We start from the raw sequence: 22,271 nt of genomic DNA, 5'->3' as shown, positions 1-22,271 counted from the left end.
AAACAAGCACTGTATGTGCCAGGTGGCAACAGAGCAGATTGAAATGTTGAAGCAAATAAAAATCTGAACTAAAATTTTTCACATCGTGCTATTTGGTTGTATCTTGAATCCAAAGTGGCACAATATGTGATACAATACATTTGGGCTAGTGTGTTTTGTTGGGCTGCACCTGAATCGTGTCAAGATTATGCCATGTTTTTAAACCATACTTCTGAAGCAACATTAATACAGCACTGTATTGACCAAAAAGCTTCAGCCATCATCCACTGGAGAAGCCCAACCCATGCCTAGTAATCAGGTGCCAAAATTCAGCACTGCTTGCCATTACTTCCACAATGATTTGATTAATCTGAGCTGGTGCTTGTGTGTTATCAAATGATTAGTGTGGCCTGCAGTTTCTATGGAAGGAGTGTTGTTCAGATGGCCTCTCTATGTGCAAGTATATTGTTGTTATTGATAATCACTTGATTTGGGTTTAATTTTGTAACGTGGATACGGTTCAAAACTGGGTTTTTTTATATATATGTATACAAGTATGATGCTGTAAAGTGCAGTCATGAATTAAGAGATTTCTCTTTCACATCAATACAGTAAGAAGAATAAAACCACAGTGAAAAGACTTGTTTGTCCGTTTCATTGAGCTGAATTAAAAATATTATGTAAAACAATAACAACAAAATGCCAGTAGGTGGCGGAAGTGTGACGGAGGAGGATGAGAGCTACCTTTAAAGGGCAGCAGAAGAAGAGTCGTACCGCGTGCTTCCGGGTAGGAAAAATGGCTCAGGGTAAACAGAAGTTTAAAGCTCAGCGGCCTGGACCCGCAAAGAAACACCAACAAAACAAACAGAAAGGACCGAAGAAGGGAGGTATGACACGAACACGACTTACCTTTCTCTAAGGCGTTGAAAAGGCGAAGAAGGTTTTTATTTATTTTTTATGTTTTTATTTCCGGCGGGGAAACAGCTTCTACCTTCGACTGTTTAGAGCTAAATGTCATCCAGCAGCAAACACAGCTGCTGACTGTAATGTGGATAAAACCCAACAGCGGGAATGACTCATGTTTTAACTTATTGGGATTTTGTAGTGACAAATGAAATGCAACAATTTGCATTTCATGAAAATGTCAAGTTTTTCTATGTGTCACACGAAGCTCCCAATGAAAGTCCCACATTTCTGAAAAGGTTGGGGGTACATTTATCCTCATTATCAGTACCGGACTTTTACTGCTGTTTATTGCCAGAAGATAAAAATACTGATAGGAAATGTCTTTGTACATACCACACACAAAACCTGTAATATTAGATCGCAGTTGTAATTATTCTAAAATTGTAATTTAGATTTAAGGTCCATTAGTTTGTTTCTCAGCAGTATCATGTTCGATGTCTGGCTCTTAACCTGTTATTTATTTTATTTATTTATTTTTTGATTTTTTTTGTAAAGGGAGGATTATCGCACCCAAGAAGGCTCAAGTGGTTCAGCAACAGAAACTGAAAAAGGTGAGGGCAAGTTAAAGAAAAGTGAAGAGTTATTTTGTCTCTCCCAAGATCTTTCAAATTTATATTAATGATGAATATGTTAGTTGGACTGCTGGGTTACATTAATGTTACTGCTGCCACTCCCTAAAGGGTCTGGAAGTGGCCATCAGGAACAAGATTGAGCAGGAGGTGACCCAGAGGGCCAGCTCCTCCCTGCACAAACCGCTGAGTGTGGTCAAAGCGTCTGGTGCAAAAGGCAATGCAGAAGCCGCCAGATAGGACCAGAGGCACCAAGTCACAGCTACAGGCCTAAATCTGGCAGAGTTAAGAAGTAAAGGACTGATCTTGAGCATCAGTGGGCTACATATAACTTAAATACAATCTGTACTGCTGTTAGATGTTTCAGATCAGTTTCTGCTATACAGAAATAATCCAACATATACTGTAGAAAGGTTATTCCAAATCTATTGGAATGAAAGGTTTTCGTAAGTGCTGTATTTTTTTTTTCCCTATGGAGTATTTTAAGTAAAAGTTATTTTGAAAAATGAATGTTGAATGCCTTTAAGATGTTCCTTTTTTCTGGGATATTTGGTAAGGAGTCGGGCATTTTTAAGTATCCAGAAAGTCTAGCAGTAGACGACAATCCACAACAGTATTGACAATTGCTTGTTTGCAGAAAAGACAAAGGCAAGAGACAGTGATGATAGTCAAACATTGTTTGAAGTGTTAATTTCATTATACACTCTTGGATATCTGCGTAGTTGGTTTTAAAAGCTGCTATAGGAAACAATATAGTTTATATCCAGTTTGTGTGTAATAATAATAATAATAATAATAATAATAATAATAATAATAATAAAAAAAAACATTCCTGGGAACGTGAGAGGCTAAATGCAGTTGCATTTATTCAGCTTCATTTTCTATGCTGATTTGAACTACGCCTCCATTTCAGTCACAACAGTAACAATCATGAATTCTGTTCTAGCTCTATCAGCACTTATTTCTTAAGCAGGTTGATGGTAATAACCAGTGTATAATTTTAGAAAGCTTTAATGGTCACCATGCAGTGTTGGGAGCGCAGGAAGCGAGGGAACGAGTCTTTGGCCATCAGACTGTAGATCCTCTGCTGTGCTCCCTTGAATGTGTCAGCACATGGAGAGTCCATAGCACTGAACAAAGCCTCCTTGGTCTCTGCATCCAGGTTTACCTAGACAGGAAAAAGCATGGTATTAGAAAAAGCTTGAGTATTGACTGTTACGTCATCCTTCCACGTGTTAACTGGCATCTTCAATTTATTTTTGCTGTGGTTTTCTTTCCCATTTGTCCTCTGCACCAACCTCCTGCTGAGCATCAGGGTTAATAAACTGGCTGTAGATGCTGCTGGCCTTGGCCTTCTGCAAGTTTACAGGGCAGAGCCTGTACTTCTCACAGGCAAGCCAAAACTCCAGGTTTTCCTCACTGAACTCTGAGCGCAGGAAATCACGAAATGCCTGCAGACCACCTGGAAGAGAGATATAGGAGCAGGGAACAAACATGGTGACACAAATCAGAAAGAGATGCCATGGAAAATCATGGAGCCATTTATGATATAACCTCCCATGGGTACTTTCACATGAGTCCACTTTAAGGTTGCCCATTTCTTTGAAGTTGGTAGCTGAGATTACTGTCTCTCCACAATTTATGAGTATCAATATATTGAACATGGATTTGTTTGTTTATGTGTAACGCTCAGGCCAACTTATGCAATATTGCAAGCTGTTAAACGTGTTACTACACAAGTCAAGCAACTCACAATTACAGCACAGCAGTTAGCTAGTGGTCATGCCAGCAAAAGCTACAGGAGTGTACTGAACTGAACACAGGTTTAGTTTATTCTTAGATTAAGAATGATGATGAAATTCACAGTATTTTCTATTGAAATGCAAAGTTAGTCGCTGAGGGCATTGAATAATTATATATTTAGGAGGATGACATACTGCAGCTGAGTTAATATTGTTGTAATGAGCAAACCTCAATGGTATGGACCTGCTGTGGAAACCTAACCAGGGTAAAAGGTTTCCAGATAAGTCCCAATACTGTGACAGGTCGCTGTCATTCCAGACCGAAGCAGCTAAATGGATCCATCATTTTATTATTGACGCCTGTGTTTCACCAATGTGATATATAAAAAGAAGTGAAGCATCTGATGTCTAAGTGATAAAGTGACTTGAGAAATGAATAAATGGAAAGCAAAACGAAGGTCTCACTTTTGCTGTTTAGTACAGTTTCCAGGTCCTGCAGAGTTTTTCCATCCTGATTCCTGAGAGAAGAAACAGAAAGAGCAGATTCATCTTTACTGTGACTGTAAGTACTACAAATTTGAAATTCATCGTTCAGAGGGTTTACTTCTGTTTGTGGTGTGTCTCAGCCAGGTGGCTTAACTTCACCCGCATCTCTTTTGCCCTGCGACACACAGACAGATGCAAGAACTCACACTTCCTAACTCCATGATTAGAAAATAGCTTATTCGTGCTCAGAAATGATGACTCTGCTGAATACTTACTTCTCCAGACATGAGGATGGCAGGTTGGAGAGTCCCTTACACATTGAGTCTGGAAGTCTTAGTGTAAAGGCAAAGAGGAAAATATACAACCTGAGCTGGTCTTGATAGCTGTAGACTATTTATTCCATCAGATAGCCTCCTGAGCTGCTCTTATATAGTCTCCCCAGATCTGATATGTTAATCTGTTACTCTCAGAGCAGCAGGTGCAGGGATGGTGAAAAGCGATGAAAGGACACGAATGACAGATGTGGCATATGTGCATAAAGTCTTTGTATGTCTATCAACAGGCAGATGCAAACGGGTCAGCATTTAGGATTGGAAAATTAAAGCAAGGGGTTCTACACTGTGTGTGGTCAGGGATCATTAAGAGTCCTGACAGTTGGCCTTGGAACAAAACCTACTCTGCTGCTCAGTGTGTTTATCACAGGAGAATACAGTGATGAGGGAGCAGCAGGTGGGCTGGCAACATCACTCATCTGAGGTGAGTCAGATAAAAGAAGGCTGAATAGGAGTGTGTTTCATAATGAAACGGATAAGATGGGCAAGGATAAGGACTGTTCGACACATCTACAAAACAGTAACGCCAGTATATTTTTCTTCTTCTCTATTGTTTTGCTTGGTTAAATTTTTATTTGCTGCACTTGTGTGTGCATCACTAAAAAGTCTGTGTGTGTGTGTGTTATTTTACAGTTCATGTTTGACAGTATTTTTGTTTGGAGGGCAATATAACCCTGTTAATCAGCAGTATCAGTAAAATCAACAGGAAACAATTGCATATATAAAATACTTGTCAGGCAGAACGCTCCCTTTGAGACTATTATTGATGGCTCTCTTTAAATTATGCATTGCTGCCCTGGCCAGGACAATCTGTGTGTGTCACAGCTACATATAATGTAGTATGACAAAATTATTTGCTTTTGAAATATTACCATTGAGTTTCTTCAATTAAATGCTGAAACTTCGACAATCTGAGTTTTCTGGAACATCTCTGCAGGGTTTCATGTCAGAAAACTTTAAGAAAACCTAACCTTGTGTTATCTCATATTATTACATTGTATTGTGTTATCTATTCTCCCAATTATTATTATTATTTTTTTATAATTTACCCAAGAAAATTTATGAGATTAGGCCAGTTAACAATAACCACTGTGTGGTCTTGTCAGGATAATCATTAATTTCTATATCCATACAATTATGTAGATGTATGTCTCAAAAATATTATTCACAATGTGGCCATCCTGTATTGAGAGAGAGAGAGAGAGAAACAAACACACGCACACAAGGGGGGGGGCGAAGTTGGGTAGAGTAGGGCAGAGATGAGGGTCGAGATGAGATGAGAGCAGGAGGAGAGGACATTCAATACAGGTGCATGAGGTTCATAGAAATGCTGCTGGATGGAGTTCATGAAGATGTGGGAGCAGCAGGAACATGGAGTAGTGATGATTCAACACCTGCAGGATGAGGAGAGGAGCTGGGAGAGACAGAGACTTCGGGAAACATGGTGAGTAAATACAGTATACATGCTTAGAACTAGAGGGAAGTGGGAGAAGCATGGTTATTGATATGTTAGCGCATGCTGGGGGAAGGAGGGAGAGAGAGAGGGGTGTTAAGTCCTTCCCCCAACAGTGTAGGTCTATGGCAGCATAGCTAAAGAATAAATGAACTTTAACTTTTTAATTATAAGCTCTGTCATACGGAAAAGTTGGAAGCCTGGTATAAAAAATTGCTTAAGAGTCCACCCCCGGAACTGATACTGGAAGTTGGTTCCATAGAAGAGGAAACTGATAACTGAAAGATCTGCCTCCAGGTTTATTTTTGGAGACTCAAGGAAGCACAAGTAAACCTCCATGTAGAGAGTGGAGTAGGCTACTAGGGCAGTAAGGGTAGCTTCATGCTAACATACAACGGAAAACGCCATAGACCGGCTAACGGGATTAGCATCGCTTTTAAAAGCATTTTAAAGCGTCAAGCGTCAATCAGTTCAGACTTTTTCCAACATACTGAGAAATAAAAGGTGATGAGACATAAACAGAGACAACATGATCTGCTGAAGGTGACCCTGTTGATGAAGGATGCAGTTTCACGTGTTTAATTATAACATCTAACAGTGAAGTAAACTGGTTTCCCCGACCAGCAGACAACTCCAGCGTCGGTTCAGTCTGATGCTCTACCTTTGTTACGGTGACACAAAGGAAATGACGTATGTGGGTGTAGTCCTCTTCGGAGTGCACACTTCCTCCTCATGATATCTGGCTCCACTCCTGTGATAGTCCCTGTTTTTGTGTAAAGGAAGGAAGAACAGAAACTACAACACCCACAACCCCAGTGGATCGCCTTCAGTCAGTCAGTAGAAGGTCACAGCTGCTTTATATACTGTATATGGATACTTTATAAAAGATAAAAGTTTTTCATTCATGACTGTGTATTCCATCCTCATTACATTGTGTAGTTATTTTATTCATGTAAGTGTCGCTCTCTTCTTTATCATAAGAAGTTCATTAAATTCAAACTATAATCAAAGAGTGTAAAAGCATGTGAGAATTATAAAATCAGATATTCCTACAAAGTGTTTCACTAAGCGTAAGCAGTATAATTATCAAAGTGCAAAACTGTGTGAGAAACATAAAGCACATATTTCAGTATCACTGTACTGACCGGGGTTAATATTGAACACTCAGAGGGGGTGCACCGTTCCTGGAGATACTGCAATACCAGGTCGATGCGTGGAGTGGACGGAGCAAGCCCCTATTCCATCTCCCTGTTCCAAAAATCAATTTAATATATGGTCCCCGGGTAGGGGACGTATCAGATATTAAACTGATAAGAACAGATACTACACTTGATCTTAGCCAAAAGGCCGAGAAGCGATACCGACCAGCTGTCCGAGGTAACCGACTGTTTCCCCGCACCGACCCGCTCAGTGAGGGGCCAGAGTCGGATTCAGTAACAACATCACTCCAAGAGAGACACACAAATACAAGACATCAGGAAACGAAGGAGGGATCGGAAAACCACCACAGACATGTTGGTGTGATAAAGTTACGTTGGAGAGCAAAGAAAGCAGCTCTTCTTGGTCACATGACAAACCATCCTCTCCAATAGGAGTCCATGACGTCACGCCGTGGACTAAATTCAGATAAAGCTTCTGTTTTAAAGAAATCTGAAATACTTTAGTGGATTGTGACTACAAATGTACTTCGGCTAAAATGTTGTTCCTTTTCTTCCCTGATTTGGACAAACCGGACATCAACAGAATCATCTTCTACTCAAACACAAACGCCAAAGTCTCTTCCGCTCCGTGTTCCTGGACTGTACCACAACACTCGCTGCCTTCGGAGCGCCTGCCCCCTCCTTCCCCCCCCCCCCCCCCACAAATAATGGTATGATCCCAGTCTGCCTTCGCATGTGATTGGCCGACTGGTGTGCCTCTCAACATACAGTCCCGCCCCCTCCCAGAATCGGCTCTCTCCGGCTGAAATCGTTTCTTTTCGTAAATTACACAACTTAAAGTACTTATTGAGGAACAACAACTCTGCAACACACGTCACTGAGTTAATATCGATAACTTGCATTAAATACGATATTTGTGTGTATTTTACAAACGTTACTGCGGCTCTCTAACCACTTATTTGCTCCATTTTAAGCGCTTTCGGGCACTTTGATAAACCACTACAACATGTTTGAGCCGACAACTAGTTACACAGCGAATGTCTCCAGTCAGCCCGGTTTTATGCAAAATAATAAAACTAAAAGTTTAATTACCTTAAAGCAGAACAAACACTTCAACGGTCACCGGAGAGGCTAAATCAGTAGCTAGCAATTAGCTTAGCAACGGGGGAAAAACTGCAGCTTTAAAGTTTGGTTTGAATGACAAAAGACGAATATTTCACAGCAAACACAAAAGAAGACCAACAATTAATTTAGACCAAAAGTCTGCGGGTCACTTAAAAATAAGTTATCTGTACGTCTCCTGTCGTAGCACAGGTGTCTTTAGCTAATGAGCTACTGAGGGAAACGCCATTAACAAAGCAACGTTTGGTTTCATGACAAACAGTGAAAACGAGAAAACTCACTCAAAGTTGCTGTATTTTCCCAAACTGGTACTGGAAGTTGGTTCCATAGAAGAGGAAACTGATGACTGAAAGATCTGCCTCCAGATTTACTTTTGGAGACTCTAGGAAGTACAATTAAACCTCCATCTGGGGAGCGGAGTGGCCTACTAGGACAGTAAGGATCTATGAGCTCTGAGATATGATGAGTTTGGCCATTAAGAGCTTTATATGTTAAAGGATTTTAAATTCTACTCTGAATTTGACTAGCAGCCAATGAAGAGCAGCTAAAACAGGAGATATGTGATCCCTTTTCCTAGTTCCTGTTAATATTCATGCAGCAGCGTTCTGGATCAACTTGAAGGCCTTTCAGAGATTTGTTGGGACATCCAGATAGTAGTGAGTTACTGTAGTCCAACCGACAAGTAACAAATGCATGGACAATTATTTATTTATTTATTTTATTTTTGCATCATTTTGTGAGGGGATATTTCTGATTTTCCTAATGTTCTCGAGTGGAAGAGAGCTGCCCAACTGACTTGTCTTATGTGAGGGACAACGGATATGTCCTGGTCAAAAGTTACTCTAAGGTTTCTTACAATGCAGCTGGAAGCCAAAGTAATGTCATCCAGGCTGATTAGATGGTTAGACAGAGTTTCTCTGAGGCGCTTAGAGCGGAGTACGATAACTCCACTTTTGTCAGACTTTAGAAGTAAAAATTTGTGGCTCATGTACTTCGGGACATTCGCTTCATGTTAACATCCAACAGAGAGCACCACAAACTAGCTAACTGGATTATTGTATTAAACAGTCAGAGGGGGTGCACCGTTCCTGGAGATACTGCAATACCAGGTCGATGCGTGGAGTGGACGGAGCAAGCCCCTATTCCATCTCCCTGTTCCAAAAATCAATTTAATATATGGTCCCCGGGTAGGGGACGTATCAGATATTAAACTGATAAGAACAGATACTACACTTGATCTTAGCCAAAAGGCCGAGAAGCGATACCGACCAGCTGTCCGAGGTAACCGACTGTTTCCCCGCACCGACCCGCTCAGTGAGGGGCCAGAGTCGGATTCAGTAACAACATCACTCCGAGAGAGACACACAAATACAAGTCATCAGGAAACGAAGGAGGGATCGAAAAACAACCACAGACATGTTGGTGTGATAAAGTTACGTTGGAGAGCAAAGAAAGCAGCTCTTCTTGGTCACATGACAAACCATCCTCTCCAATAGGAGTCCATGACGTCACGCCGTGGACTAAATTCAGATAAAGCTTCTGTTTTAAAGAAATCTGAAATACTTTAGTGGATTGTGACTACACATGTACTTCGGCTAAAAATGTTGTTCCTTTTCTTCCCTGATTTGGACAAACCGGACATCAACAGAATCATCTTCTACTCAAACACAAACTCCAAAGTCTCTTCCGCTCCGTGTTCCTGGACTGTACCACAACACTCGCTGCCTTCGGAGCGCCTGCCCCTCCTTTTTTTCCCCCCCAAATAATGGTATGATCCCAGTCTGCCTTCGCATGTGATTGGCCGACTGGTGTGCCTCTCAACATACAGTCCCGCCCCCTCCCAGAATCGGCTCTCTCCGGCGGAAATCGTTTCTTTTCGTAAATTACACAACTTAAAGTACTTATTGAGGAACAACAACTCTGCAACACACGTCACTGAGTTAATATCGATAACTTGCATTAAATACGATATTTGTGTGTATTTTACAAACGTTACTGCGGCTCTCTAACCACTTACTTGCTCCATTTTAAGCGCTTTCGGGCACTTTGATAAACCACTACATGTTTGAGCCGACAACTAGTTACACAGCGAATGTCTTCAGTCAGCCCGGTTTTATGCAAAATAATAAAACTAAAAGTTTAATTACCTTAAAGCAGAACAAACACTTCAACGGTCACCGGAGAGGCTAAATCATTAGCTAGCAATTAGCTTAGCAACGGGGGAAAAAACTGCAGCTTTAAAGTTTGGTTTGAATGACAAAAGACGAATATTTCACAGCAAACACAAAAGAAGACCAACAATTAATTTAGACCAAAAGTCTGCGGGTCACTTAAAAATAAGTTATCTGTACGTCTCCTGTCGTAGCACAGGTGTCTTTAGCTAATGAGCTACTGAGGGAAACGCCATTAACAAACCAACGTTTGGTTTCATGACAAACAGTGAAAACGAGAAAACTCACTCAAAGTTGCTGTATTTTCCCAAACTGGTACTGGAAGTTGGTTCCATAGAAGAGGAAACTGATGACTGAAAGATCTGCCTCCAGATTTACTTTTGGAGACTCTAGGAAGTACAATTAAACCTCCATCTGGGGAGCGGAGTGGCCTACTAGGACAGTAAGGATCTATGAGCTCTGAGATATGATGGAGTTTGGCCATTAAGAGCTTTATATGTTAAGAAGGATTTTAAATTCTACTCTGAATTTGACTAGCAGCTAAACAGGAGAGAGTTTATCCTTTTCCTAGTTCCTGTTAATATTCATGCAGCAGCAAAAATCTACACGACTCCCCCAAACAGTGCCTCGTCCTTCCAGATGTCACAGCAGGCTTACAGAAAACTGCAGAAAATGTGTGCACCACAACAGAGCACGTTCCGTAATACAGCCGTACAAATATGTACGTAGTGTTGATATGTCGAGGTGCTGTCAACTGTAGATTCTAATTCTGTGAAAATCTTAATCATATCTTTACTGAACGGGAATAGCCCATTTACCATTCGCCAGCTGATCTGGACTGTCAGGGCTGCTTGACCGAGTCATGCCCCCTCACACCGGGTCCAGGTCTCTGGGGTGCGCTGGTGAACCGTATTCAGCTCCAACACCAAGTCACAGCTTTTATCGTCTCAGCGTTTTCCCCACGAGACTGAACGAATCACGTGCCACAAGGTGTCAGGTGACAGGTAGACCAACGGTTAATTCAGAAAAGGCGTTCAGTGGGAAGGTGTACGGATGATCAAGGGGGACAGATTGAAATATATAAAGACATCTTTAAATAATTACTTAAATGTGTCATTAGTTCATTAATATACCAGTTCACCTAATGTAAATATATAGTTAGTTTGCTATTTATTTATTTGAAGTGCTTCATGAATTTATTTTATCTGTCAAACTCACCCATCAAACTTAGTGGGCGGGGCTGACGCGAATGGCGCGAAACCAGGAAGTCTTTCAAAACATGGCGTCTACACACGGTGTGCTTCACCTTTCTGGGGAGTTGGTGGCAGACATTTTACACCTTGCAATCTGAAATCTCTGGCGTAGCTTTTTGGAGCTTACACTTTTCATAACATCCGACGCACAGTTTTATACATGAGGCCCCAGTGAGTGTAGCTCCAGCAGAACAGGGTGGGGTTGCAGACTGGGGAGATCCAGGTCCAAGGGGAGAGTTTTTCCAAAGGCTTTGGGGGGGGGGGTCCAGGATTCAGAGTCACTGGGGAGCTGGATGCTGATTCCAACCTGCTGGGCATCACAGTTCAGGGAGCTCTGCTCAGGTCATGCTTCTCCAACATCACTCTGATGGATGTCCCCTCTCAGTTCTTCTTTGGCCTGCAGAGAAAAATATGGACAAAGAAAAAGTACGATCCAACGGCGGTGCTGTGATCTCAGACTCAGATTAAGAAGTATGCAGTTTGGATTTATAAAGAACTTTTCAGGAGTGAACTTGTGGAAAAGCCACTGGTGGTGGGAAGTTCTATTTTACTGACTCAAGTCTTTTAATCTCATTCCGTAAATGAACGAATCTTTGTTTTCTTTTTTCCCAAATCATTTGTTAATTTTGTTCATTGGATCCAGCAGGTGCCATTTACAACCTGTGCTGCTCAGAGGACATCTGCACTGTCTCAGCTGGGATGGACCTGCTCTGTCCAGACTGCTCCACACTGCAGGAATGTCTCCTTTGGGACTGGCTTCACCCAAGCTGCATGATCCTACTGGACTGGTGACTTGGCTGGGAATAAATTTGACAGATCAGAGGCTGACTGGAAATCAGTGTCCTGTTTTTTGTGATTGTCCACTGCTGCCGAACCTCATGGACCCTGTCCTCTTCATCAGACTCTTTCCAGGGGACAGTGACAGTTCATTGTGTCGAAGCCAAAAGTTAGAATAAAACAAACAGCAGCCCAAATAAATGGTGTGCCAGGCTAGTGTGCTCTTTCTTCTCTGCTCTCCTCCTTTTGATATATTTGAGACCTAGCTCAAACAGTAAGGCAAAATTAGTAAGTGGAAAGAGTAAAGAGACAGACTGGTCTATTCTCCATATCTTAGTGATTTCCGACAGTGCATGAAGGCAGCGTTACTCTGCCTCGCCCCTCCTTCCCCGGTGTGGTCTCAGAGACCTGGGAGTGGCAGACAGACCCGGACCGCCAGACCCGCACTGCCAGCCCGGAGCTCGTCCCGCAAGGTAGGACACCGGCTGCCATCGTTGCGGGGGGGGGCGCGGCGGAGTCCTGCAGGACGTCCGGAGGGGTCGGGGCCGGGCGAGGGTTTGCTTTTCAAGTGGCGCACCGCTGAAAAGGGGGAGCGGGGGCAAAGGGAGGGAAATTGTCCCCCAAAGTCCACAGTGTACCGGAATAAGTCGGGGACTGGGGGGGGGGGGGGGGCGCAGACAGCGGACCCGTACCCACGGTGCGCCTGGAGCTCGGATGAAATTCAGGAATGCGCTTAATTGTCAGCCACCAATTATTCTCTGATAGCTCCCAGGAGGAGGCCCTGCCCTCTGTTGTCTTCTTGGCGTCGGGCCGGGGAGGGGGGGGGGGCTGCACTGCTACCCCTGCCTCTCTGATGCTTTCAAGTGCTGTCGGAAATATCAGCTTTGTCGGGGCGGGGCCAAGCATCTGCAAATTAACATCCACAATGAAGCCGCGAGGAGTCATTTCACAAACTTACATTCCGCCATGTGAAAGCAGCAGTTGATGTTGTGATGCACCTTCACACCAGAAGACTTGTCTAACAGGACGTTTCGTGCTTGCTTCACCTATGACAGGAATGTCTTGTTTTGTGATCGGTTATCAGAAGAATATTGTGTACACACCCACAAGAAGATATTTTCCCCTGAAACCACCGAGAAGATATTTCCACTTTATTCTCGGAGAAACCTGAGGGAAGAGATGAAAACAGCTCTTTTTGGGTTGGTTTGGAGTTGGGCTTGGCTGAGGTCAGGGAATGCTGTCTTGTGACATCACAAAATTCCTGACAGCCTGTTTTAAGGTTCAGTTTGTTAATACAGACAGTGAGCATGTCTCTATGGACTGAGACCTTAAAATTTATTATGTAAAACTTAGACCTGAATTAGAATCAGAGTCCACATGGAGGTCTACCTTTACACCGCATGGACCTTTAACATCCACCTTTAGATGTACAGAGCCATGTAACCAGAATAATGTTGGAGCAACTCTGCTAAATTAAGACACAGCTCTGCCTCAGAATAGACAGGGAGCAGCTGAGCGTCAGACAGGTGCTGTGTACTGATGGATCCTCCTCCTTACATCAAAGCACTGTGGTGGTCGAGAGTAGCTGGTTGAAAACTGATATGTCTGACTGATCTAAACCCTGATTTTTAGCCAGAAGACTTAGTCTTATTGAGGTCAAGCTTTCTAGAGCTGCATCATATTAAGACCTATTTCTTTAGACTGTGAGGTTAGTATTCATGTGCACAGAGAAATGTTTTCACGGCTTATACAATGTTTTAGGCCCAGCCCACCTGGAACATGCCTGGACTTACATACCCACACCCTCAAGCAGAACTATTCAAGTATAATTCAAATATGTCCTGATCTATAAAGTGGCCTTATGCTTGTTTTCTTTGTGTATCACAGTCAAATAACTGTTAGATAATATTTACCTTGAGGGATTTATAATATTACCTAGGCTACTATAAACAAATGTTCTTCTCTCAATTCATGTAAAACCAGTGACACATAAAGCAAATACATATCAAAGAACCTATTGAAAAATGCGTATCTTAGAATAAGAAAACAAACAAATAAAAAGCGTACCTTTAGTTTCCCTTTTTGTTCTTTTTTGTTTGGTCCATTTCATATTGTTACAGTAGCAAACACAGTGTCAACACTTCCTGTTCACTTTCTTTTGTTCTTTTAGAGAATTCAGTTCTACTTTGTCCTGCCGGTATTTTAAACCCCGGCAGTAAGGTGTCAGGGCCATTGTGTCTTTGGACGGTGGGAGGAAATTGGACTACCCTGACGAAACCCACACAGACACGGGGAAAACATGAAAACTGTGCAGAAAGGCCTCAGGTCCGGGAACCGAACCCGCTAACCACTAGGCTGCCGTGCTGCCACCATCAGGGTGCATCCAACTAAAAACGGGGCAGCAACTACACACAGCCAGTTCTGATGGGGGAGGTGAACAGTATCAAGAGGTGTTTAAAAAGCCTAATTTTGGGGGGCAAAAGATCTCCTGGATTGTAAAGTGATGTCAGATTGTTTTGAAGTCTATGGGGAAATGTCCCTCCTTCAGCCAGCAGTTCTGCACGTTTTTCTTTTAGTCCCAACAAACTTATCCATTCTCCAAACCTACACTCTGTCCCTGTCACTTATCTAGTGCGTGAGAAATAAAAAAAATCTAATTGTTGATATGTTTGTGTTGTATTAAAACAAGTTTTGCGTGCTCCAACACCAAAGCATTAGTTCCACTTGCTACATTTTCTGACCTGAAGAAAAAATAAAAATCTCATTATACCAGTAGCTCATCATTTATTATTACTACTTCACAACTTTCCTTTGAATCGTCTGAATTTTAGGATTCTAACTGACTGATAGTCTTCAATACATCCAATAACACAGAGCAAAGATCTAATGTTGACAGACTTAATTTTCCACTATATGAAGAAATACAGGCAAAAAATTCAGGTTCAAATTGGACCGATTGCCATATTCATCACATATAAGATAAGAAAAACTAAACCGTGTCTGAAACCAAAGAGCAAATAAAATGAAGTGAATTCAGGTGGATCCTGCTCTCCAGCTGTAAGGTTCTGCTCACCGAGGGTCAAAAACAGGAGGGTTCGCCCTGTGGCAAGCTCAGTACATTTCATAAGAAACTTTTAGCTTTAAACTCCTCTCTTCTACTGTTTTACTTTTAAAGTGACCTTGTTGTTTTTGACTAGTTGTTGTTCACTCTTTATAAACTTCACTGTTCCTGGAAGTGCCCCACTGCCTCCTGCTTAGTGCTTACACTGGCTTGCACATGCCCAGTCTTGGTGAATTGCGATATTATCTGTGTCTGATTCTGGTTGGGAGTAGATACAGCCTGATTTATGGTACCCTGTTGTCTTCTCTGCAGATGCTGTGGTTTGTGGTGACCCTGCTGGCCACTGCCCTCAGTGTGGGTGAGTTTCATCTCACAAATCACAACAAATCTCTTCAGATCTGAGTGGTTGTAAACATTCTCATTGACGTCTGTAATTTATTAGAAAGCAATAACAACTGATATTTATGTATCTAGCATCAACGTACTTAGTGCCTTCAGTGTTTCATTTTCCACTGCTAACCCGTCAGGGCTATTGGGGCTGCTGGAGCCAATCCCAGCAGGTATCTCGTGGGAAGGTTGGTTCACCTCGAACAGGTCCCCAGTCTATTGCAGGGCTGATATACAGAGACATACAAAGACAGATAACTGCTCTGACGGGAGGGGAGACGATGCACACTGGAAATAGAGAGGCCCCAGGCCTGGGAATGGAACCCATAACCTAATTGTGGTTAATGCTGTTGCACCATGATGCCCTTCAGTGTTTCAGTTCCCCTTTTCTTTATTGTTATTCTTTTGTGCCATTATTGTGATTGGATGAAAGCAACTGCAAACAGAGTGTAGGGGCATGACATGTGTCCCTCCTTCTCCCTTGATTTATTAACTCAGTAAAAGTTTTTCTGGTCAGTGTATGATCTCAGTTTTTCAAATCTTCAATACAACATGATGTTCATTTTTCAGATGATGCTCCCGTTCAGAGGAAAACAGACCAGAAAGCAGGAGATGGATTAGGAGATGAAGCTTTACTACACAATCAGGATAGGGTATAGATCCACCCCTCATTACTCCTCAGCTCCACCTTCTCTTCCAAATATATTTGCTCACAAACTAACGTGTGATGTCAAAGTTGGTTGCCATTTAAGGCCACGCAATTTTAGTTCACCCTTTGAGTGGGTGAACTACAGGGGGGTGAAGGGTATGGTGAGGGCCACAGGCTGGTTCAGTGTCTCAGTGCTGATGAGCCTGCTGCTTTTTTTTTCTCTTAGGGATTATGCCTTCTTTGTGTCAAAGTTGAGTAGTAGTAAGTATAGCAGTATATACTATAGTATATAGTAATAAATATGACTTTGCCCATCTTCCTCCATCTCAGAATCCTACAACAGCCATGAGCGTGAACGTTTAGCACATGGTCGCCAGCTGAAGATCTACCTGTCTAAAAATGCTGAGACGCTGGAGTTCACCCCAGCAGACGATCACAGCCAGACCTTCACGTACTGGAAGAAAGGCCAATTCAGGTCAGGGACCTGCTCTGCTCTGCTTTGCTTTAGGTTATGGGGAGGCCATGTGTCATTTATCCATTGATCTGTTCTCAACAGGACCCGCAAAGGCCGGGTGTCTGGCTCAGGGAGTGACCAACGCTGGTACATTGACAAAGTAACCAAATATCTGTTGCTATTTATCTGTTTAATCGTCAATAAATGGCACCTGATCTTCACAGTGTCTTCTCGTGGCATTGGCAGGTGACTTACGAGGACGAGGGGACCTACATCCAAAGAGACTTTTGGAAAAAAGACATATCCAATATCAAAGTGGGCGTCACACGTGAGTTAGCCATGGATGCCAGGAGCTTTGGTGCTATGCTAGCTTTGCTGACTGCTAAGGAGTGAGTTCGGAGGGGGGGGGGGGCATTGGTTGGAATGCAGGAAACGCCTGGAGAGGGTTTGGGTTAGGCATTTCCTTGAATGCATATCAAGCAAGCAGCAACACACATAGACTACTGAAGTGAAATGAGCAAGCAATAAACAAGGCTTAGAAATTAATAACTTCAATGAATCTGTGAAGGATGAATAAAATTCTCAGTTTAGCTCAGAGTCCAAAGTGCAAATTCCTTACCACCACTGCCCCATGTGAAGGTGAAGGACTGATTAAATGGCTGTGCAGGACATAAAGAAGGTGTGCTTAGGTGGATTTAAACAGTCCTTTGCCTTAGCATTAGCATCTAAAGTGACCTGGTCAATTGATATAACTAAAGATACTGGAGAAAATGTGTAACTGATTCAGATTTAGATCATAAACCAGTGACAAACACATACAGAAAGCTCCTGATATATCCTCTGCATCACTCTCTCTCTCTTCTTCTGCTTTTTCTCCTCCTTTCTCTGCTCCAGCCAGACGCAACTACCTGAAGCGTGTAGCAGGAGAGACTCTGTCTGTCTCTCTGGAGGGCATCAACCAAGCCGACTCTACCCTCACGTTCTCAGGGCCGACCGGCAACTTTACATTGGTGAGGAGGGATGGATGGCTTAACACCCAGTAGAATGGATCTATATATATGGATATATATATATATATATATATATACACACACACCCCTGTTTAAATGGGGACAAATCATAACAGAGTTACTGTTAAGAGTCTTTCCAAATAGAGCAGGTCTGGACCAAACTCTGAATACAATTATTTGAAGAGACCCAAATCTATCATGAGCAAACACCTGGAGACAGAAGGAAAATCAAATCAAATCAAATCAGGTTGATGGATTAATGATGCATGGATTCAGCAATGTTTGACCCCGCTCATGAAGGTTTTGTGTCTCAGGTAAATGCTGGTGCTCGGGTGTCCCAGGACCTTTCTGAGTACTGGGACCGGGTTGAGATCTCCTCCACAAACATTGAAATTAGGAATGTGAACTACAGTGATGAGGGACATTACTACTTGAAAGACCGCAAGGACCGCTTGGTGTCTGTGACCCGGATGGATCTGACAGGTGAGTCCCTGCCTACATTTCCTGATTTAGCTTTCCATTTCTGGATCACCATCAAACTGGTCAACCAAGTGGGCCAAAACCATGACATAATTTAAGGCTCAACATCTGGAGAAATGCAAACAGCAACCTCAGTTGTAGTATTGAATATTGATATTAGGGTAGTAGTGGGTGGAGTCAAGCTGGTTGTTTGAGGAGGAATGATTTCGGTCTGATGTGTAGTTCAGATGAGGAGGTGGTCTGGGTTAAAGCCATAGAGAGAGAGTAGAGAGTAGAGGCTCAGGATTTCTGAGTCACTGAAGTGAAGACTGATCAGAAGGTTTTTTTTTAATCATCACAGTTTAGTTGACTTTTGACCCTAATTGTATCCTTAAAATGTAGGTGTGTCATAAGTATCTGAATCAGTGGGTTATGTGAAGACATGATGACCTTTGAGCTCCCATCTCTGTCCCCCTGCAGACCATCATGAGGATTCAGGAGGGAACCCTCTTCTGGCACTTCTTCTGCTGCTTGGCATCCCGGCTGGTATCTGCTGCTGCTGTCGGAAGAAGATCTTCAAGAATAAGGCCTCAACCTCGGGGACGCTGCAGGTACCCACTCACACATTCTCCTGAAATTAAAAGGAGCATGTATTGATCCGCACCTACATTTGACAAACTCTAAATCATTGATGAACAGATTCTCCAGTGAAGACAAACAAAATCAGGACATGCAGACAGGTGAGGAAGTCAAATGAAGAAATGAATTAGGTCATTCTCGAATGAATTAAGAAAAAAGAGAAATAAATGGAAAGATCAAGGAATGAATTGGGAAATAATTACATTTCTTTTTATTCAGAATCTGTGATTGATTAATTGATTGTTTGATTACAACGGCAGCATCATTAATTCTAGCCTCTTTTTTTTCACATTGATTAAACAAATTGAAATAATTCTTTTAATAATGAATGTTGTAGCCGTTTATAAATAAAATTAACTGCTGTTGCTCTCCAGACACTCCCAGTCACAGTCCAAGCTCCGCCCAGCGGTCCGGTCGGACCCTCTCCCCCCTACAGTGCTCCAGGACAGCCGGTGAGAATCGTGGATGTTGTTGTGTCCCTAAGGATCTGTTGTTGTGTTGATGTCACTGATTATTGTTGTTTGTTTTTTACAGGCGTATTACCACGGCCCCAACCCGAGCTCTGTACAGACTCTGCATCACACTCCTTGCATGACACATTGAATCTATGTGTAGCATTTTTCCTATGTCTTTTTGTAACGTACATGTCTGTGTGTATGGGTGCTCCTCTGTAGGCTCCTACCATCCACCCCCCTCCTATGGCCCCTGGCCCAGGACAGTGGAACGGCCCTCCACCTTCTCCAGTGAGTATTACAGACAGGGTTTTTCTCTCTGGATGTGATGGACCAGTGCAGCACCAAGCTCTGTTCTCTTCTCTTTCCCTTTGCAGGGTTTTAATCCTGTGTACCCGCCTGCCGGCCCTGCTATAACCCCCCCAGTTCATCCCCCACAGTGGAACGGTCCACCACCAGGCCTGAACCCGTACGGACCGCCAGATCAGGCGGTATGTATGAACTGAGAGTAACTTCTGAATGTATATGCTAATGGTATTGAGACCGAATGTGGGAGCAGTTGATTGTGTAGTTTGTCTTGTGAGTGTGTAACTCTTCTTTAATTGGCTCAAATTCGGCTGACGTCACATGTGATGGTTTGAGCTGAAGAGTGACATAGGTAGAACATTCAGTGCTTTTACACTCTTTGTCTGTGTCCCAGTTCAGGGATTCCATCCTTCGGAGGATCTGGTCTATCAAAGTCTGGTCCAGTGTGATCCTCAAACTGTTTTCAGGAGTAAAATAAAGACCGGAAGTCGCTTTATAAGTGACATATGTCATAAAATCTTCCTGTGTGCGTACGTGTCTGTCTGTGTGTGTGTTTGTGTAGGGCTATGCTCCAGCTCCTGTCATGTATAGCAGCCCTCCTCCTCCAGCAGCAGGTGAACCTGGTAAAGGTCAGGAAGTCAAGATGGAGAACTTGGCCTCTTCACCTGCCGACCCCCTGCTGGCAGCCACGCCACAGGTATGGCCAACGCACCGGGGGGGGGGGCATTCAGCCTTCAGCCCGCCGGGTCAGCTTTGACCTGCTTAGCTCATTGCTCCTTTTCCTCTGACCCAGTCTCTCAACATGCTTTTTATTCCTCCCCAGGCTGGAGCTGCAGCCTCTCTCGTGGCTCCTGTGCCGCCCTCCTCCACCAATCCTCTCAGCTCCAGTCATGATGCCCATCAGTTCCAGATTGACGGAGGGAACAACTCCTCCAATTTCCTTTAAGGGGGGACATCTGACTTTTGGAGCAGCCCTCTTCTTTCTTTGTTACAATGCCCCCACCCTTCCCCCACCACAAGACTCCCTCTTCAATCATATTCCCTCCAAAGTCAGAGTTCAGCAGTCACTAACAATGAACCAGAGATTTTTCCCTGAGCCCGAGGTGTGTTCAACCTGAACACAGGATGTTTCCGTGTGTGAGCCCGTGAAGAGTCTGTTTATTAGTTCCTTCTCATCCAAAATTCTATCTTCCCATCTATCTGGCAGGATATGTCTGTTTCCCACCATTCAGGAGCTGAATGTCTGTCCATATACAATCTAGCTGCTGGCATATGTAGTGCGGCTGCAGCCAACCGTCCCTTGAAAAAAGTAATCTTCCTGTATTTAGAAACAAAAATATGTGCCCTGTATTGAAATTAGAAGGGACGCACTTTGTCCCGTATTTCCATTGCTGTTTGATTCATGTGGAAAAAAGATTTGTTGGTTAAGCGTTTGTTTTGCAAACTTTTACCTGTTTAAGCCTTTAGGAAAAACAAAACTCACCAAAGTCTAAAATGGTCTCCAGTATGAAATTTGTTGAACTGGAACTGGATTGAACTGGATTATTGGTTGGATTCAGCAAAACCAAACTCCCTATTGTGCGGAAACTGCTCTGGCGTCAGATTCAGTCTGAACACACCTCCAGGAACTGGTCTCACCGCAGCTATAATTAGTGCAACTGCAGGCCACCAAAAACCGGCTCATGACTGAAGTAACACTTCAGAGTTCTGCTGGCCTCTCCTAAGTCTGGGTCTGGTATTGTTCTCTATCCTTGGCCCTGGTTAACACTAACCCTCCTGCAGAGGAGCTATGTGATTGACATTAACTACAACAAGAGCTACCTCATGTTTGGACTCTCTTCATTGGTCAAGACAGTTTGTTAACTGGGTCAGGTGCTAAACTCTTAAGAGTGAAAAAACAACCTTATGCCTTCTGACTGAAGCAGCAAAAGCACATCAGCTCCAGCTCAGCCCAGAACATGTAGCTTTGCAGTGCCAACAAAGTTATTGACCCAGTGGCTTCACCCAACCCCTTAGCTTTGCTGCCTTCCTGTTGGATGTTGGTCAGCCAGGTGAGACGATGCACAGTGTTTCTGTCTCGTCTTGGATGTCAGCACCCTGAAGCATCAACAGGTACTCCATAAGAGTCCTGGTGTCTCTAATATGTCTTTGTCTTTTGTTAAACCATCTCCAGAGGGTATGTAGACCAGTTCTGCCTGTATCACAGAAGACAGATGAAGTAGCAGCTGAGGTTGTAGGGAACATACCTCATACCTTTTCTTCATTAAGCTGGTCACAAGATCTGAACAATGAGTGCCTTTGACTCTCCCTGGCCTCTCCTTTGTCTGCTTAACCATTATGTTCAGACCGAAAGAGGGAAATTCTAAGTTTTTTTTCTGGTGTTTTGGTGCCATGATGCATCGCTGCTCATTAGCATAAGGTCATTAAGGCTTCACCTTTCCTGGTGCTGCCAGGAGTCATTTTTATTCTATATTTTCTGGTCAGAAGGTCCAGACTTGGGTTTAGGGTTAGGGGATGCTCGATGTCAATGATTGTAGGGTCCCTAAATATATGTAGAAAAACAAAAATAGGTATGTGTGGTTGATATAACCAATGAGAATAATCGTGTAGTTCATTGTTGATGCTTTTGGGTGCTCCAAAACTTGGAAAACCAGCTGTATGTTATAAGGTTTGGTCTCTCCAGGTCCATACCTGCCTTTGGGTTTTTTTTTATCTGTGACTTCTTACCCCAACCCCAACAGTACCTCTCATTTTATATCTCTATGTGAAACTGGAGTGTGTTCAACTATCCATGCATGAATAAAGTGACAGTCTGGAGTTTGTTTCTTTATGTCATGATAGAAA

General features: G+C 43.0%; 3 protein-coding genes and 2 non-coding genes across 6 annotated transcripts; 2 read left to right on the top strand and 3 right to left on the bottom strand.

Annotated features, from left to right (window-relative positions):
• Window positions 1–752: 752 nt before the first annotated feature.
• On the top strand, window positions 753–3,676 carry c1h19orf53 (chromosome 1 C19orf53 homolog). The gene is made up of 3 exons (XM_029508404.1): window positions 753–866; window positions 1,441–1,496; window positions 1,626–3,676. The coding sequence occupies exons 1-3, from the start codon at window positions 776–778 to the stop codon at window positions 1,752–1,754; spliced, it is 276 nt and encodes a 91-aa protein (XP_029364264.1). The 5' UTR covers window positions 753–775; the 3' UTR covers window positions 1,755–3,676.
• On the bottom strand, window positions 2,174–6,735 carry LOC115047446 (regulator of G-protein signaling 5). Its single transcript, XM_029508393.1, has 5 exons — window positions 4,018–6,735; window positions 3,861–3,917; window positions 3,722–3,774; window positions 2,813–2,976; window positions 2,174–2,682 (listed from the first exon to the last, which is right to left on the bottom strand). The coding sequence occupies exons 1-5, from the start codon at window positions 4,059–4,061 to the stop codon at window positions 2,515–2,517; spliced, it is 486 nt and encodes a 161-aa protein (XP_029364253.1). The 5' UTR covers window positions 4,062–6,735; the 3' UTR covers window positions 2,174–2,514.
• On the top strand, window positions 5,347–22,244 carry LOC115047428 (uncharacterized). Of its 2 annotated transcripts, none has more exons than XM_029508360.1 (15): window positions 5,347–5,518; window positions 11,877–12,483; window positions 15,384–15,429; window positions 16,438–16,582; window positions 16,664–16,721; window positions 16,808–16,889; window positions 17,456–17,571; window positions 17,886–18,054; window positions 18,511–18,641; window positions 19,044–19,121; window positions 19,204–19,233; window positions 19,344–19,412; window positions 19,499–19,612; window positions 19,990–20,124; window positions 20,251–22,244. In XM_029508360.1, the coding sequence occupies exons 2-15, from the start codon at window positions 12,364–12,366 to the stop codon at window positions 20,371–20,373; spliced, it is 1,416 nt and encodes a 471-aa protein (XP_029364220.1). In that variant the 5' UTR covers window positions 5,347–5,518; window positions 11,877–12,363; the 3' UTR covers window positions 20,374–22,244. The 2 variants fall into 2 exon arrangements, with proteins under 2 accessions (XP_029364220.1, XP_029364211.1); XM_029508351.1 differs by having other exon boundaries at window positions 11,880–12,483; window positions 20,251–20,390.
• Window positions 6,696–6,886, bottom strand: LOC115050245 (U2 spliceosomal RNA). Its single transcript, XR_003841172.1, has one exon. It is a non-coding gene; the product is annotated as a U2 spliceosomal RNA (small nuclear RNA).
• On the bottom strand, window positions 8,882–9,072 carry LOC115050362 (U2 spliceosomal RNA). The gene has a single exon (XR_003841201.1). It is a non-coding gene; the product is annotated as a U2 spliceosomal RNA (small nuclear RNA).
• Window positions 22,245–22,271: the final 27 nt, after the last annotated feature.

Source organism: Echeneis naucrates, chromosome 1 (assembly GCF_900963305.1).
Source record: "Echeneis naucrates chromosome 1, fEcheNa1.1, whole genome shotgun sequence".
NCBI classification, from domain to species: domain Eukaryota; kingdom Metazoa; phylum Chordata; class Actinopteri; order Carangiformes; family Echeneidae; genus Echeneis; species Echeneis naucrates.
The sequence above is the reverse complement of the archived record's forward strand: the minus strand, read 5'-3'. Positions and strand labels throughout refer to the sequence as shown.